This window comes from Pseudonaja textilis, chromosome 1 (assembly GCF_049901715.1).
Source record: "Pseudonaja textilis isolate UNSWEBS1 chromosome 1, rPseTex1.2, whole genome shotgun sequence".
Lineage (NCBI taxonomy): Eukaryota > Metazoa > Chordata > Lepidosauria > Squamata > Elapidae > Pseudonaja > Pseudonaja textilis.
In genome coordinates this window covers 90801275-90821097 of record NC_141990.1, presented here as the reverse complement: position 1 = coordinate 90821097, position 19823 = coordinate 90801275, and the positions used below count along the sequence as shown (strand labels likewise).

Here is a 19823-nt window from a genome sequence, read left to right as displayed (position 1 = left end):
AATACGTATACCTTTCGTTAGTGGCATATTATTGTCCAAATGCATAAAGCAGTGACCTGTCTTACTTACCTATCATTTTGCCAATGTGGCTGTGACAAAAGTACTTTGTGAATAAAACAAATTGGGATGATGTGTTTCTCCTACTCATTAGGAAATGGACCTAGGAATAGCAACATCGGAGTAACGGGTTGTAGGAGCAATCCCTAAGCTGAAATCTTCTGAAGGATCTGTCTTCAGATCATTTCAAGTTTTTCCATCTACCATTCTCATCAGATTTTGTTAAAGACCCTACATTTTGCTGTAGCTTTAGAGCAAAATCATGGCAGGTAGCTCTATGAATACCAGCAATTTTGGAATGGTAGTCTCAGGCAAGAGACTAAGACAGAAGACTCACAGCCTTTTCCAAGGGATCAGCTCTTTGCATTACTAACTTTTATAGGAGCCTTGAGACCATATCAGAAAAAAAATGCAGCTTTCAAGTCATCTTTGAGATTAGGCTTTGAATCCTAATCCCTTTGACTGGAGTTTGAGCCCTTTCAAATATGTGTTTTGATCTGCATGCTGATTAAACTATGTCATTTGACATGTTCTATGTCTATCATATTAATCTATATCTATCATATTAAACTATGTCACTTGACTTGTTATATGATTATCACTATCACTGTGAAAATATTTACAGACTCCTCACATCCCGGATATAAACTGCTTCAACTCCTACCCTCAAAATGACACAATAGAGCATTGCACACCAGAACAACTAGACACAAGGACAATTTTTCCCAAATGCCATCACCCTGCTAAACAAATAATTCCCTCAACACTGTCCAACTATTTACAAAGTCTGCACTACTATTACTATTAATCTTCTCATCACTCTTTATCACCCATCTCCTCCCCCACTTGTGATTGTATTACTGTAACTTTGTCGCTTATGTCCTTATGATTTATATTGACTGTTTCCTAGTATGATTTGATTGCTTATTGTACCCTAAGACTATTATTAAGTGTTGTACCTTATGATTCTTGATGAATGTATCTTTTCTTTTATGTACACTGAGAGCATTTGCACCAAGACAAATTGTGTGTCCAATCACACTTGGCCAATAAAGAATTCTAGTCTAGTCTAGTCTAGTCTAGTCTAGTCTAGTCTATTTTCTATTCTATTCTATTCTATTCTATTCTATTCTATTCTATTCTATTCTATTCTATTCTTTTCTATTCTATTCTATTCCAATGGAATGGTCTTGTTCTGTTGGAAACTCAAAACTGAAGTACTTTTGTCTCGATCTGTTGAAGTGCCATTCACGATCTGGCTTGCTACACTGCCATAATAAATCCATTGAACTTATTCAGAGTGCAAAAGCATGTCTGACATGAAAAGAACAGACAAAGGAATAAACAAATGGAGAGTTGAGCCTTGGAAGTCTGAAGTGCTTCAGATTCAAAAGGGAGGGAGTGGAGGTGAAGAAGTGCTAAGAAAGAAAAAAAGATGAATATGTCTGTTTAGTAAAATGTAAAGTATTTTTGACATAAACTCATTGGAGTCTATAGAATAAATTGATGTTTGTTATTTTCCAGTATCTTTTATTTTCTGAGGTGGCATCTGCTCCAAATAAAGTAATTGTGACCTTTATCTTTTAAAAATAAATGAGCTGCATTTTAGATTTAGAGATGAAAATCTCCGCAAACTGTAGAAGCTAAATAACTAAGAAATGGTCCTCTCCATTGGTGTGGTGTGGACTTTCAGGCAACAGATGTGGTGGATTGAAATTATAGCCCACAGAATTCTGTTTCCATAGTGGAAAATTTTCTTCTCAGATTAAAATAATAAATTGGCTTCATCTCATAACTTCTTGCCACAGGGATTACATGTTATCAGGCACCTATGCTTCAACCTAGTCAGTAGGAATCCATTCTGTTGGCTTACTCGTCACATAAAGTCTTGCCCTAACCATCTGTGATGACTCGGGGCATGGCACAAAAGCAACACAGTCAAATAAGCAATGAGTCCCTTTATTATCTCCAACTTTGCCCCCAATGTCTAGGTTACCTTCGGCTGGAGAAAAACTCTCCCAGGAACATCCTTTAACTGTAGAAAATTCAGTCCAAAACAAGGTACATTCAAACTATAAATAAAAATCCAAACAAACCAAGCTGAAGTAATTAATGTGACAGGGCAGGAGAAGGAATTTCAGACTTGAAAGCACAGCAAAACTCACACAGTTGGAAAGATGCCAGGAACACAGATAAGCCATGATGATACCAGATAAATTCATGTTTGCTCCCAACAGCTTGCTGTGCACAGTTTCCTCTTTTATACACTGTGTTCCCAGCTGCAGCTAATGAAGGGAATCAGTGCCCTTCCCCCTCCGTAAGCCATGCAACTCACGTTGCTCCCTTCTCCATTCCTCCCTGTGTGCCCTAGGATGAAGAGGGGATGGGCCTAGGTCTTCCTTTGAATTCCCTTTCCCTTGCTCTACCTCTCCCCTGCTGTGCCTAGCCAGACTTTGCCCTTCCCCAGTTTCTTCTACAGCCAACACAGCCACACTCCTATTTCCTGTCAGCTGTTTGGCTTCCCCTTCCGAGTCAGATTCCGACAGGGGCATGACACCATCAGAATCCATTGTGTATCATACTAACTTAAAACTTGAATACAGAAATTCACAAAATATCATCTTGCATATGTAAATATCTTCAAAGGTTGGAGAGAATGCTTGTATTTACATGAAAGTGAATATTAGTTGATGAGTAGCAAAACTCACCCCTTGTTTTTTTCTCTTATAGGACTGGAAGAAATGGCACAATTTTAGTACAGGCATTAGATGGTCCCAAAGCCACCATCATTCCAAGCATTTTCAGTGCAATTTCTCCACCTGGTTACACAATTTTAGATGTGGATGCAAGTGCCATGCTATTTGTTGGGGGTTTAACTGAGAAAATAAAGGTAATGAGTGATTCTCTGCTTAACTGGTCAATGTATACCAGTGGTGGCTAACCTTTTGGGGTTTGTGCCAAAAATTGCAAGCACGCGCGCACATGTGCCAACCTCCCAGGTGATTTTCGGCCCATTTGAGGTCTTTTTCAGCCTCCCAGAGGCTCGAGGAAAGCCTCTGCAGCCTTTGTAGGCCGAAAAATGGCCCTGCTTCGTCACTTCTGGTATTTTGGCCTCAAATGGGCCAAAAATCAGCTGGGAGGCAGAGGCATGTGCAATGAGGTAAGATTGCCTGGGGCTTGTGTGCCCACACAAATGGCTCTGCGTGCCACCTCTGGCACACGTGCCATAGGTTTGCCATCACAGATATATACTTTTATTTGTTTTATTTGAAGCACTTTCTTGAAAGGGAGCAGTCTTAAATCACTGTCTTCTGTGAGATTTCAGAGAGTTGTGCAGAAAGTGGTTTCTAGACTGCAGTCTTATTAATTGCCAATAAAATAAATGTCACAATAATGACAGCACTTAGATCTGCATTACCTACTCTTATTTTCATGCAGTACCCAAGTAGTGTCAGCAACTGTTATTCCTTTCAAATCTTCTGAGCTTTTCACAAAATTGTGCCTAACTATGATGCAATAAAAGAGACAGGTTCCTTAATGTGCCATCAGCAAATACAACCATGTGACCTGTATTACACTTGATACAAAGCACATTTCCCACTTTAGATACAATTAGTTATTTATGGACTTTTATTGCAGCTGAAAAGATCCAAAGAATGGTTCCAATATTAATTGGAATTTGACACATTCTACAACGCTATATAATCATGAAACGATGAAATAACACTGTATTAATACTAACCCATAGAAAATCAGAGCCTAAAGCATCTTTGCTGTTGGGGTTGCGCTGCCACAAACACACCCTGTGCACATTCGGTTTCTTCTAAATTCTTGACTTCTGCTGTGGTGAAGTAGTGGTTAGAATGCAGTATTGCCTGACCCAGCTCAAGGTTGACTCAGACTTCCATCCTTCCAAGATCAGTAAAATGAGGATCCGGATTATTGGGGGCAACATGCTGACTCTGTAAACCTCTCAGAAAGTGCTGTAAAGCACTATGGAGCGGTACAGAAGTCTAAGTGCTCTTGCTATTGCTAAAGCACAATAGGAACCACTTCCAAATCTCAGACTGAGGCTATATTACTAATGGAAATGAGGTTTTTCTCTCAGTCCCTTGTTCAGAACCATAATATAAGAACAGATAGAAACTGGAATTCAGCAGTGTTAAACACTAATGTCATTTATATCTGACATCAGTCAGAATTCAAAATCAAATTTGCATATGCAATATGACATTTATCTATAGCACTAGGAAAGATTTGACTTGGTGACTAATTTACTCTAATCAGTAGCTTCTTCTAGGCTAATTAGAAAATGAAAAAAACAGGAGTTTTTCGTTGATTTTATTCGTATCTGACCATTGGAAAATGGCTTTGGACCTTCAGACGATTTGCCGGAAATCATTTTATTTAACCTTCTTTTACAATGAAATGCCTACAGCCGCTGCAATTTCCAGTGTCTTATTCAAGTGAAATATATGTGCCTATGTGTATTCCTATGAAACTCGCTAGACACGATGTCAAGTCAGCAGGCAAGCATCAGAAGCAGTACAAATGGAGATAGAAAGAAAGGACAGGGAGGGAGGGAGGGAGGGAGGGAGGAAGCTGCTGAAAACATCTATAATACAAAGGGCCTTCTCACCTCCAATATCCTCTTGGGTGGTCAAAGTTTGAAGTTGCTGATTACATCATGTGAAAAAATTGAAGGCACCCAAATGATCGTATAAACTTCCATGACAGGATGGGCAACATCGACCAGAAAATCAATTTTACGTTAAGAGATCTACACTTTTTTGAGATAGGCTATAATAATAGAGACTTGCAAGTCTTCAATATATTGTACATCCCCTCTCCTCCTTATACTCCAGTGAATCAGGGAACCATTGCTTCTGAATATTATTTTCCTCCCCAGGACTTCTCAAGCATTCTTCATCCCTCTGCCTAGGCAACAGGTTTTGCATATTTCTGTCCAGGTATCTCCCTTTTTCTCCATGGACTAAAATTTGGGTCTTCTCACTCTGTTACAGTGTCTTAACCACCACATTTTGAAATACATATAGTCATATTTTCACTGAACAAGGACTGGTTGAAGGATATCAGTATAACATTTCCTTCCTTCCTTCCTTCCTATAAAAAAGAGAAGTGGTAAAAATCAGACATTTGATTGTAGAATCCTATCCTGTTGTCCAAATAGGATAGGGTTACGCAAAGTACATAGCTGAACTCATGCCTGCAATAGATTCTAAAGTAAAATTGCGGATAATCAGTTCATTTTGCATGACCCTACAGAGACACCCATATGATAAAATGAGCCTTTAAAACCTGTTCCAATCTTCCAAATAGCTCTGACTGCAACTAATCAATCAGATTTTAAAAATAAATTGTAATTTAAACTGAAACCAGCTAGACAGATTCTGGGCTTGAAACACTCTTTAGAACATAAATTAAAAGAATTACAGCTTTTATTTAACCCAAAGACAAGATAAAGTTTTGCAAAGACCTCAGTTTCCCATTTTTTATTTAAATGTTGTTTCCATACATTCATTAAGTTTGTTTATAATTGCATGTACAGGTTTTTATAAACCTTGCACTGGGATGGATAGGTGGGTGAATTGACAGATCCAGCTTGGATCCTAAACTCTTTTTTAAATCCAATTTGGCTTCACTCCTCTTAAATCATTTTTATTATTGGCATCTGCTTCAATCTCAAATTAATTTTCTATATCTTTTTTTAACTCTTTCTTCTCAACTGATGCTTTTCCGGTAGTTTAAATTCTAGCGTTATAATCCTAGTGCTATAAATAGATACATAATCCACAGATAATTTCATTCATGTATTTCAATATTATATATGCATACACTTTGAATAAGTGTTACCATTTGAGTTAAAATGATGCATTAATTTGTGAGAAAATATCTTCAGAAATTATACTGTGGTTTTGGAATTCTTAATTACATATTTAATTCATTCATTATTCGACTTAGAGATCCCTCAACCCCAAAATATTCTGGGAAGTTCACACCATAAAAACAAAATAACAAATATACATGAAAGTAAAACATAAAACAGTAAACAAGGTGGGGAATTAATTAGCAATAACAACTATTAAATATCATACACATAGCAAGAATTCCAACCACCCTAGTCCATTAATTTATTTATGTAATGCCTTGAAGAAGAATGTCCATTAGGGCCGTGAAAGTTCAGATTAATGTTAATCATGGGTAGGTGATAAGGGACCTTTCCAAATAGTTGCTAGGAGCTAATGCTAACGCAGAAGAAATAAAACAAAAACAATAATAAAACCAACATCTGCCTATCTTAGGACCTTGGAAAGGATTCTCTATGTGGATAGAAATACCAAATTCAGTCTAAACATCTGTCTGATGCGTGACCAACAGGAACAACTATATTACTCTTCTCTTTAAAAACCCAACATAGTAGATTGGTATAACATTAAAAAAATGTCCTTTTCTGAACGTGCTTCTCTTGTTCACTTTTTCTTTTTTAAAAGTTCTTTTCAATGTGAGTTGATTAGATTGTAAGCCAAGTTTGCTATATTCACAATGAATTTGGAAGTTTTTCAGTTTTCATGCCATGACTGAAAGTCAAGTTTCTATTCTCCAGATGTTCATATATTAATATTTTTAATATTCATAATTCCTCATGAAAAGTACCAGGTGCTTATATGTCTCAAATTGCTAAATATCTGGAAGTAAAATGATATTGATGAAATGAGACATAAAAGATAATTAGGTGCTTTTGAAAAAGACAACTTCCTGTGAGAACAATTCTCTTTCAGCAATTCAGCAATTACAACAAAGTGTTCTTCAAACTGCTATGTTTATGTGCTTATATTGCTAACTTGTGATAATTATGATTCTACAAAATCAAAATGCTATCTAAAAAAGAAAACTAAGACTCGTCCTAATATCCCTAAAGCATCCTCTTGCTGACTGATTTTAAGGTAGCTGTTCTCATTTTTTAAACAAAAATATCTTTAGTTATTTGATGAATCAAAAACTTCTCATGCATGTATATATTTTTACCCAAGAGTTGCAGTGAAACTCTTATATTTCTTTATAATTACCATTTTTCTGCATCAATTATCTGTAATTTGTTCATAATGGTTGTAAGTGAATGGATGGCCCTAGAAATTTATACAGGGAGCCCTCGAGTTACAACAGTTCTGTAAGCTTTCTATATCTGTAAGCCAAGGGTTTCCAAACTTGGCAACTTTAAGATTTGTGGACTTCAACTCCCAGAATTCCTCAGCTAGTCATGCTGCCTGAGCAATTCTGGGAGCTGAAATCTCACAAGTCTTAAAATTGCCAAGTTGGGCGAGTCCTGCTGTAAGCTTTCTCCCATTCAATACGATGAGAGATGAACCAGCTCTTTGAGGTCCTCAGGAATGCCAGCAGAGTGGAAGCTGCCTGGATCTCAGGGACAACCTCATTCCAGAAGGCAGGTGCTGTGACACAGAAGGCATGTTTTCTCTGTCCATGTCAATTTGTCTCAATAACTTCTACTTCTGTTGAAAATTAGGCAGTATGTGGGAGCAAACCTCAAAAGGCAAGCTATGGACAAATACCGGTTTTTGTTACAAATTGTAATAGAGTCTATTAATAAAAGATTCAATACTTAGCCAGCATACTTTCTCTTTCCAGAAATCTGATGCTGTGAGAGTCACTACTTTCACAGGATGCATGGGAGAAACCTATTTAGACAGCAAACCAATAGGGCTATGGAATTTCAGAGACATTGAAGGAGAGTGTAAAGGCTGTGCTGTCAGGTAAGGGTTTTTTTTTCCTCTTAATATTATTTATTGTAATTATTTAAAAAAACATGTTCATGTTTTTAAGCCTAAATGATCCATTTCAATTATTGATTATATTCTATTTTTTGTCGAAGATTATAGTATAATTTTGACCATTATCACCATGAAAATGAATAACTAGGTCATTTATCACTTCTCTGAATTATATCTAATAGAAGAGGGCAATGTGACTGGAATTTAAGGAATTTAAAGTCCTTTCTTTCTTTCTTTCTTTCTTTCTTTCTTTCTTTCCTTCCTTCCTTCCTTCCTTCCTTCCTTCCTTCCTTCCTTTCTTTCTTTCTTTCTCTCTCTCTCTCTCTCTCTCTCTCTCTCTCTCTTTCTTTCTTTCTTTCTTTCTTTCTTTCTTGTAGCTAAAGATCTCACAACTTTTTCCCCCCTAAATCTATTATTAGTACTTCTTTTTATATAGAAATAACACTTTGAAAGGCCTTATTTGGTTTCTTTAGCATAAGGATCAGCCTTTTGAAAGCCCAATGATTATTACAACTACTCTGAAAAATGAAAATTGTATTTCATAGCTCACAATATTCACCATCCCCTCCCCAATACACATACCCGGTAAATGAATGACTGAAAATATATAGGAACTAAATATTTATATGCATTCAAAGTTAATCTTTACATGTCTAAGGGCATTTCTTCAATTATATGCATAATAGATACTGCAGAAACAGTGTCAATACATGATGGATGATATTAGAATGGGGGTATCTGCATCATTACATCATGCAAATTATGCAGGTACCTAATGACAGCATGACAGATCTTGCAAATATGTCATTTGTGTGATATTATAACATATATGTCCACATTTATCATCTTGTGGATGTCAGTATATGGATACAAATGTAACATATATAATACGTATATGATCAAAGACTCATACCATATATGAGCTTTGTGAAATTTTGATTCAGAGCTTTGCATTTCTACTTCATTTAGCTATCTGATTCCCTGAATGCATGAAATTAAATTGTATTTCTTCAAATCAATAAATTGATAGGTTTTGGTTCATGAACCTGATATAGTACATCAGATCAAATACATTTGATTTGATGACTGAATAAAATTACTTGATAAAATGATTCAGGGGACTTGCATACACCTGTTATGAGATTGTTATATCACATCAATTTTGATTCAAATAATCTATATCAATCAATTTGAATGAATGATTCAGATAGACTCATTTTTCTCAATAATTCTAACTGAAATGATGATTTTAATCAGCTGTTAGATGATTTACAAACTTCTGATATCTGACAGTTTCAAATTTGATTATTTTGTGTTTTTCTTCATATCACAGCCCCCAGGTGGCAGATGGTGAGGGAACTGTTCAGTTTGATGGAGAAGGTTATGCTACCGTTAGTCGTCCCATAAGATGGAACCCCAATATCTCCATGGTCATGTTCAAATTCAAGACATTTTCTTCTACTGCTCTCCTGATGTATCTTGCTACTCTAGACTTGGTAAAACTATGCTTCTTAGACTTGTGTCGTTAACATTATGGCATCTGTAAGTTCCTGTAAAGAGAAATGAAATATATGCCAGTTTCCCTGTAGATGAATTTTACAGTGAGTTTCACTGTGAGTTTTATGACTGTTTATAAAGTAAGATAATGTATGAGGACTTAATACAGCAGCCTGTATAATATTAACACTATAATACAGATCATTAATATTATTGTTCTTATTATTGCTAGTGGAACATTTTAAGTTGCATTGCCAAATAATATAATGTAATATATACAGTAGCTGTCAGCACTTCCTTATCAGTTACAGATAGGCATTATGTAATATAAACATTCACTGGAATTTATCTACTTATTTTAACAATGACTTTGGTGTTGTTAGGAAAGATGGGGGTTTTATTTTCTTTTAACAGCAAATACTACATGAGAAACTCAGTTTCGGGTCAGATTCATAGATTTCAATATATCCCTGCACCCTTAATATTCAAACTGTGGCACACATTTCTATCAGTGGAATGATTGGCACTTTTTCTTCTTTTTTCAGTGAGGGCTGTCTTTCCCAGAAGCAATGCATCTGGGTGGAGATATGTTAGGGATTGGTGAACCAAAGTGAAAACTGGATCTAGTTGCTCATGTTTTTATTTTTCCCTGGTACTCCTTTGCTTTTCTGATACCCTCTTCTCCAAATAGCAGACTGACTAGTAGATTTTAGCAAGATTTAAATTTGTGGCTTGAAGAAGACTAAATTAAATTGTGAGTTGCATATGACATTTATTATGCTGGTTTTCAATTTGCAAAGATGTTTAGTGTATATGAACATTGCATAGAATGAGGTGACTTGTAAATATTGATCCCTCCAACCAATTTATTTTCTCTTTGCTTCAAAAGCTTGAAATCTTATGTATTAAAATATATATTCCTGCATTTTAGGTTATGAAATGTAAAAATATTTAATTGATAGATAACTAAAATCAAGCTTCTTTTAAGTAGGAATTGGTACATTATATACTTGTAATTCTTTTTTTAGCTTTATAGACAAATACTACAGTTGTACAGCTAAATTTCTTCTGGAATCTCTTTCAAGAAGATATTAGACTGCTTTTTGTCAGAAATGGTGTAGAGTCTCCCGCTTGGGGAGGGGGTTGGACTAGATGACCTATAAGGTCCCTTCCAACTCTGATTATCTGTTATCTGAAGCTGAGGGATTCCAGAGTTGACCCTACTTAACCAAGGTCATCTGCATGCTCCCACCTAACAAGGCACTGAACACTGCCATCTGATTTTGTTCATCATTCATTATCATATTTCCTTGAAATGAACCTCATACTTTCATATACAGTAATATTGGAGTGTAAATATGTAATTGAAGTACAATAATTCGCTTTTACATTACCACCTTTCCTTACTTGGAACTATAAAATGTGCCTTTCTTTGTCTTGTGTAGTGCACGTGCCCACAGATTATCTTTTTCCAATAAAAACAGTAATTTGATGTCTTGTACAAAGAGGTATTTATCTTTCAGATTGGAAGAAATTTTTCCTACTGTTTCCACAATGGGTTCTTTAAATGAATCTAAATGACAATTTCTTTTTTGAATCATATAAATTTTTTAAAAAGGGGAGATTGGGGGCAAGCAAATCTTGCATAAATGGTTGGGGACTGGAGATAATGGAAGGAACAGTCACTTCATCTAAGATTGATAGATAAAAAGTGGGATTTAGAGTTATCATGCAATTGCTAAATCAACATTTGTAATTTATGCTTCTCACTAACAGAAGGATTTCATGAGCATAGAACTGAGCGATGGGCATATTAAAGTCAGCTATGATCTAGGCTCAGGAACAGCTTCAGTTGTCGGCAACTGGAGCCACAATGATGGGAAATGGAAATCATTCACCTTGTCAAGAATTCTGAAACAAGGTGAGTTCTTGCAGGGATAAGAGAAACATCCTGATTATCTTATCCAACACGGCTAACCACCTAATCATAGAGAAGATAATGTCTAAAATTGTAGGTTTAGAAAGTTGTAGAAGAAAATGATTTAGCAACTTGTTTTGCTTTCAATTATAGGTGGCACAGGTTAGTTGTGACTGATTGCAGTGTCAGATGGGTCCCTTATGATTTTGTTTTGAATGAGGTAGCTTAATTTTTTGGCATAATTCTACCTCACAGCTACCTAAATTACACACAGAAATGTATTCCAAGTGAAAAATGTATTTTTCATGCAGTGCCCCAATGTTTTTTCAAATTTCATAAAACAAATCTACGCTATTTCTTTTGAATAGAAGTCAGTTTTATATTTCTTTCATATTTTGCATTTCTTAAAATGACTTTAAAAGGCACTGAGTTAAACGCTGCTGGTGTTATCTCTCTGCTCATTAATGCAAACTAGTTTCATTTTGCTAAGTGCCATCAACTCTTGTATTGCTGGAAGTAAAGGCTTCCTTTCAATAGAAAGGATATCTTAAATGTATATTGTCACTATACTTGCTATTGAATTCCACCTAATATTTCAGAGAAAATATGGGATTCAAGCGAACTGAACAGAATTTCCATATGGTGAATGAATGTTTGCAGAAGACTTTCACATGCTGCTAACAGAAGAAAAATGTGATTCTTTTCCATCTATTAATATTGTTTGCTAAGACCTGGAATCAGGGAGAATGTTTTTTAACAAATTAAAACCTTCCTATATTTATCTCTGTATTGAGACTGAATTTTATAAAACCATAGAACAATTCCAATTAATCACATTCTGAGAAATTAAGCCAAGCTAATTGTTTTCTGAAGCATATCTGTATGTTCATATGTCTTCACTGATCTGCACTAACTTTATATATATCATGTTTCTTCAAAGAAATGTCTCAATACATTTTGGGGGGGCTACAGGAAGGTGATGCAGTCAAATAGCAGGAATTTCCCCTGTATTATTCATCTAGGGGACATCCAAGATCCCTTCCAACTATATAATTCTATGATTTTTGCATTTCTCATACCTCCCCTCCCCCCCCCCCCCGCCAATCTTTTGCAACTCAAATCCTCAAATTGCTAAAGCAGCTTTCAAGGGACAGAAGGAGAGAGAAATAAAATTCCATCCATCAGTTCAAATAGCAGATCGTTGCCATTATTTAAATCTAAATAGATTTACCACCCACCCCGTTCTACCTAGAAATGGCAAATCATGTGACATTAAAAATGTATTAAAATAATATTTAAAAGAACACCATATCAGAAATAGGAAGGTATGGAGGCATTCAATTGCAAATCTCCTGCTATTAAATGGAGTTGGATGGTCTATAGAGAGTGAGCACTTATTTCTAAGAAAACAGCAGTGGGTGGAATGTGTAGAAATGCAATATGTACATGCAAGGCCTCCACTCATCATAATCCTGGAACAAGTTTTTGGAACAAGTTTTTTGCATGTTTTATTTGTAATTGAACATATCATTAAACACAATGGAATTCTAAGGATGAAATAAAATTGTTATGAATTGTATATTTCATTATTAAAAATAATCTTCAGGCACTGCTTCTTCTTTTCTCATATATTTTTATTTCCCTGCATGTTTGCTTTTATTTTTGCAAAGTGTTCTACTTTAATATTGTCTTTTGGGGGGAGGGGGGGATTATATTGTATCTTGGTATGAATTTGTAAGGATGCGCTTCCATTCCCAGCTGGCTTCTAACAAATAAAATCAGTGGAAGAAGCTGGATTCACTTAATGACCATGTTATTTGCTTAACAACTGCATTGATTCCCTTAACTTTGGCAAAAAAAAGTCATAAAATCACAGGCCCAACAACCACTTTATTTAGCAGCAGAAGTTATTATTTCAGTCCTAGTCACAGGTCAGGGATTATCTGTATTTTGAAAATGCAGTTAAATGGTACAAATCACACGTACCATTTGGATAAAGAAAGGAGAGATATTTGAAATATTTCCAGCTACACACCCACACATTAACATTTTTCTTTGTGTTACCCCAGCTAATATATCAATTGTAGACATAGATTCTAACAACGAAGAAATCATACCTGCAGTTTCTCCAGGAAAGCATTTTGGCCTCAATCTGAAAGCTGATGAGCCCATTTATTTTGGTGGATTGCCATCGCTGAGAAGAAACCTAAGGTAAAGTGATTTAAAATACAGTTGATTATAAAGATTCAATAGCAAAAAATTTACATTGAACAAGACTTTATTTCCCAGTATGTTAGAGAAATCTACAAAACGATAAGATATGGTCTCCCTAGCTGTAGTTCAATTCCTGGCAACTACATAGAAGGATCCATCTGTACAGTTTTCAGATTGGTACAGGAGTGATTTGCTATTGCCTTCTGCACGCTTAAAATTAGGGAATCATAGGCTCCTTTTATTCATAAAGGATCAGGCTTTTCAGCAGGGAGGCTGATAGTTTTTGAGAGGCCTATAAAGACAGTCATGTAGATCAGACTCTCCAACCTTGGCAACTTTAAGCCTGGTGGACTTTAAGCTGACTAGGGAATTCTGGGAGTTGAAGTCCGCCAGGCTTAAAGTTGCCAAGGTTGGAGACCCCTGATGTAGATCTTTTGCCCCTTCCTTTTTCCTGTTAATGCCTCCATTCATGCTAACTTTTGCATCTTTCAAATAAAACAAACAACAGGAATAAGAGTCTACTTAAGTCTGTAAAAGTGTGTTTTTCTGTTGATTTTTTGTAACTGCCTAATAGCTACATAATTGATATTCTGCTGAATATATCCCAGTGATGAATCAAAAGTCCATTTTAAGTTTTCCATAATCCATAATGGCTTATGTAATAGAGAAAATAATATCTCAAACACGTCTTTTTATTTATTTATATACCCATACACAAACATAATACACACACATACATACATACACATATATACATGCACATACACACACCACATAACAACCAACACTTGTTTTTGAGGTTATTAACATGGTAGAGAATAAGCTTTACCAGGGTGACCTGATTTGACCTTCATTGTTTTAAAGATAATGAGAGTACCTTGCATAGGCCTATAAAGTTCCTCTTTGTAGTCTTTAGTTGACACTTTGCATTGTATGTATACCTTAGATTGGCCCCATATTTTGTTTAAATATTGAACAAGCATGCAGGTTCCTAAATTGTTGGTTCCCTCTCCAGCCTGCCTACCCACCCCACATAGTGAGGACTTAAGAGAAAGATGGATTTTCCAGGCTCATCTTTCAGTAGTGGCATCTATTCATTTATTTTGCTTCCTTATGTTGCTAAAATATTGAGCCTTACAATAGACCTTAACAAATAAGAACATGTGCTGACAAAAAAGGCATCTGTGTGTATAAAGAAACTGACATATTCCTGTTCTTTCTCAACCTAACTCATTTTGAACCATGTTTTTTCCCTGGGAATCATGCATCAAGAAGTTGAGAAAGGACATACTATATAACTTGACCGTATTTTGATAATGCCTGTAACAGATTTTTTTTATTAATTTACATCAGAATTCAATACCTGAAATTCCTGCCTATTTGTAAATTATTTGTATAAAACACATTTTGTAGGCTTTCAGTTCTGATTCTGTAGGAAGATGTATAGGTATTAGAATTTATTAGATATTTAAACTGTTCATAAATAAACTATGGAACCTTTCTGGATGTTTTTTTAGAAAAATAAATGAAATAAAGGTTCAAATACTGTAAAATCCAGATATATTAGTTATAGCCACTTTATCTTTATAAATTAATCATAATAGACATAAAATCTTCTTATCCTTGTACACAGAGATCTGGAATGAAGAGCAGCAAATCCAAATAACCTTCTGTTGTTTAATGGACCTAACAATGCAGTTATTTATTATTTCCATTTGCTTCTAATTGGCCATATGTCTAAGCTCTTGAGTTCCACAGAAAATCTGTTGAACAAATGATTTCCTGCCCATTTTCAACAGAAAATCAAGAAAAATAAGTGTTAACCAGCTTAATACACACCTTTATGAAACAAAAACAGAAAGTATCTGAAAGGGAAAACAATGGACTGAAAATCCCAGATCTTCCCCCTTTCACCAGCTTCCTGTCAAATGCAGCCCCCTGACTTCTGCAATATACAATAATAATTTTTGAAATGTGACTTTTTTCCCCAAAAATTTTGTCTGGCTCTGCAGATCTTGGAATGAAGTGTCTCCATGGCTTTCCAAGATGCCAGCTGATAAAATAGCCCATTAATTTCATCTGTTCCTTTAAGAGAATCTAACTGTAAAAGATGACTAAAGGTCTTTCATTTGGCTTTCTATTCAGTGTGGTTCTTACATCTCCCCTTAGTCTTATCTTCTCAGCCACAGAACTGAATCTCTCCTGCTCCATTAGTTAAAATGGCATAGGAATCAAAGGGATGTGAGGGGTCCTTGCTTTCTTGCAGACGTTTCATTACGCTAACTAGGTAACATCATCGGTGCTAGTAGTACCTGACTAAAATGATGATGTTACCCCTCATTTCAACCCTGAGCTACAGATATTCTCCTTTATCAGTTAAAGGGATGTGTTAGGGGAAAGGCAGCATAGCTGTTGACTTTATTCTCCAACCTCACACACCAATCACATGCTCCAGTGGTTCTCAACTTGTGGTTCATGCCCCTGGAGAGCCACAATGTTGTCACACGGAGTCCATGAAGTCTTGAAGAAATGTTATTATTTAAATCTTGAGTTAAATCTTGGGGTTCCATGGCCATGGTCCATAGCCCAAAAAGTATTTAAAAGGGATCCGTGTTGAAGAAAGCCACTGACAGTAGCTTAACTCTACCTTAATCTTAGCGGTGAAGTCGTGCCAGTATTTTGGCCAGAAAATTCCTGCGCTCACTCTCTCTCGCACTCTCACCATCACCACAAATGAGCTATTCCTGATAGTGAAAACAATATAAATAAAAACAATGGAAGAAATATACAAGCTAAATAACAATAAAACAACACCAGAAAAGCAAGTATGATTACAATGCTCCCCAGAATACATTTTTTCTGAATGAAACTGGGGAAATGGGGCGGATGGCCAGTCTGAACTCAGCTGAAAAACTATTCTAGAGATTGGTGCTACCTCTAAGAAACAGCAGTTTCTGGGCTCAGCTCCCTTTAGCTCTCCAAAATAAAATACTAGAAACAATCTCTCCCTTGGCCAATTTTGGTTGGAGTAAGGGGTCTGTCCATACCCTGATGCCAAGCTATAGTGGTCAATAAATGGCACTTTTAATTGAACCTGCAAACTAATTGATAGCAAGGGCAGGTTTCTGACCACAAGTGTTCTCAAAGACAAATACTAGTTAACATGTGGTTTACTGAATTTTGAAAGTAGTATTGAAGTGAGCTTTAAATACAATTTTAAGTAAAACGCATTGCAACCTACCTGAATGGTAATATGGGTATGAATCACTGTAGCAAAATCCTCAGAGCTGGGTGGCACAGTGGTTAGAATGCAGTACTGCAGTCTACTTCTGCTGCCAGCAGTTTGGCAGTTCGAATCTCACCAGGCTCAAGGTTGACTCAGCCTTTGACCCTTCCGAGGTGGGTAAAATGACTTATATATTGCTTCATAGTTTGTTGGGGGCAATAGGCTGACTCTGTAAACACATTAGAGAGGGCTGTAAAGCCCTATGAAGCGATATATAAGTCTTAAGTGCTGTTCCTATTGCTATTCCAGCTGAAGATGCAAAAATAGTATCAGAAGCTGCAACTCTAAAAAGAGCCCCAAGATTTACCATGCTTATATCAAGTTGAGAAGAAAAAAAAACTAAGCTTAGCTAAGTCCTGCCTGAACTTTTGCTTTGTCTGGGCATGTAATTCCCTACTCACAAAACAATGACACATGGGAAGTTATTTAAAAGAAATGTCTCGACTCCCTAAGACTATATTTGAACCTATCTAAAAAGCTGTATTGTTACCCCCCAAAATGTCAAAAGTAATAACAAAACTGTTTTTTTTCTTCTCCCTTTTTTATTTTTCTTCTGTTTTTTTTAAAATCTAGTATGAAATCAAGGTAAAAGACATAACATTTAAATCAATGCTTGCATGCTGTAAGCTTTGCATGGGTTAAGTGCCGCTTGCAGCCAGTGGCAAAGCAAAAGCAATTTGTGTATGTCTTTATTCCAGCTGCTGCTCTGGGGCTTGCTCAGTCGGCAACCGATCCTGCTGCAGCATATCAAGCTACCCCCCCCCTAAGTGCTTAACGGAGGCCTGCCCCATGCTGAGCGCAATCGCAGCAACAGACACTTAGCTATCATCTTCACACAGCGGTTTACGTCTCGCTGTGCTGAATTTCTTTTTTTGTTTGCTTGTTTGTTTTGTTTTCATTTGGTTTTTTTCCCTCCCCTTATTCCCTTTAAATTAATTAGATCAGGATCCTAAGGAAAGGAAAAGGTGTAGCTATTATGAGTTATAATAATAATACTATCTTTAAAAAGCAGTCCATGTTGCAACTCAGTGTGGGTTAGATTAATGATCCAACTTAGTTGGAGGAGTGAGGATTTGAAAACATGGATAGATTTATTTTTTAAAAAAATCACTATCTAACCTGGTCTTTTCAAGCAGGTGTATTTGAGAAGGTTGAGACAGCAATTCCCTTGATGTGAGCCTCAGTCCAGTGCTTCTGGAAATCATCAGTCTAGAAGAACTAAAGTCTTATATTTTCTGAAAGCCTAGAGGAATGTCTCTTTCAAGAACATATCTTTTTCTCTGTGTGGGTTAAGGAAATGTCCTTTGGGATTGAGCTGGATAAAAATCCAAATAGTCCAGCAATTTGTGTTGAACAGAAGACAAGAGTGTATGCTTGTTGTAAGGCAGATATAAAGCTGATCATTCTCATTCCCCTGTTATTTTTCCCTGTGCCTCATGGGTTGCAGAAGACTGCCTTAGTAGCTAAACATTCTGTTTCGCAGTCCTGGTAATAACATTCAGATTTGTTTCCATTGACTCTAGAAGCTAAAGCCTTGTCTATCATGGTGGTCTAGAGGTGGAACTCTCAAGTCACAATCATGAGTCTGTGAGTTCAATCCTAGGTAGAGGCTAATATTTGGAATAGATTCTCCTGCTTGAGTAGGGGTGTTGGACCGGATGACCTCCAAGGTCCCTTCCAATTCTGTTATTTATTCTATGTATAGCATTTTTAATTAACTTCATTTTTTTCATTGCTTCAGAACAAAACCTCAAAATTGTTTCCAAGACTTCCTTTATTCAGATGGCCCCTATACATGTGTATGCCAACATTAGAATTTAAGTTCACATGATAAGCCTGAGGACAGAGATTTTCTTCTTACCAATGTCTGTAAACTATGCTCTGTTCCTTTAAATAAGTAATTAAGGAATACCATGGCCTCTGCTTAAAAATGAACCATAAAATCAATTTTGGAGTTATTTCAACATTTCAATTTGGTTCAAGTAGATTTTCTAGACCAATGTGATTTTTGTGAGTTGATTGTGAGTTCCCAATTGGATTTGACAGCTTCATTCAGAACAATGATTCATTGAGGGATTTGATCAAATCACTTCAAATCAAATTTCTGAATCTGGACATCATACAGCCAAGAAATATTTTGTCTAGAGGGAAGTAAAGTTGTTTATAAAAATGCAATAGATTTTAAGAAGCAGAGAAAAATTCACATGGGAGAATAATGTTTGACACTAAGTTTAAATTAAATTGTATTTATTATTACCAGATCTGTTTCTCTAGCTCTGCTGGTGTCCACAGGGAAACGAGAATAAACAGCATGCAAATTACCCAATTCTTACATTAACTTCAGTTGGTAAAATAGAATAGAATGGAGATAGTTCCTTCTTTTTTAATCTAAACTTCTGGGTATTGCCAATTTTTGAAAGATGGATGCTACGCTTTGCTGAGATGGCTTTAGCGCAATTAAAAAAAAGAAAGCCTACCAACAACAATGAAGTAAAATTTTAAAAAGGGCTGTTTATTGAACATTTAAGTTGTTAAATTAGAGTGTACTGCAATTCTGTACATATATGAATTGTGAATGATTGTGTTTCATATCTAATGCCAGATATTAAATTCTTATTTTCACAAGCATCTTTCACTTGGATGGTAAGTTGGTAAGTGTATAAGTTATCTCAGGATACCTCCATCTTCTGTAGCCTATCTTCTGTACAAAAGCCGATACCAATCTATTCATTTTTCCTGGCTAGTGGAGTGGTAACATGGTAAAGATTGATAAAAAGTCAGAATTAATTGGTCCTGGGGTGGAGGGTCTTTGGATTATTGCAATGTGTTGCTGTTGTTGCAAGTCTGAAGTTAGATTCTTCTATTCAAGACTTCAAGACACACAGTAGAATGCATTTTAAATTACATTTTTGATTTGTGATATAGCACAAATCAAATGTAAACATTAAAAGTAGCAATATATTTTCAGAATTGCACAATAACGGTGATCACATGTCAGGCTAGTAAATTGTTAGAATATCTTTAACTGGAAATTCTAGTATTA

The 19823-nt window shown here is 35.9% G+C and overlaps 1 protein-coding gene across 1 annotated transcript in view; it reads left to right on the top strand.

Moving 5' to 3' along the window:
- LAMA2 (laminin subunit alpha 2) overlaps window positions 1-19823 on the top strand; it is a 432393-nt gene that overhangs the window by 369724 nt on the left and 42846 nt on the right. Inside the window, exons 48-52 of the mRNA XM_087941278.1 lie at window positions 2788-2947; window positions 7723-7847; window positions 9199-9361; window positions 11139-11283; window positions 13350-13491. Of these exons, the coding sequence (XP_087797404.1) occupies window positions 2788-2947; window positions 7723-7847; window positions 9199-9361; window positions 11139-11283; window positions 13350-13491 (735 nt within the window). The remainder of the gene's footprint in view (window positions 1-2787; window positions 2948-7722; window positions 7848-9198; window positions 9362-11138; window positions 11284-13349; window positions 13492-19823) is intronic.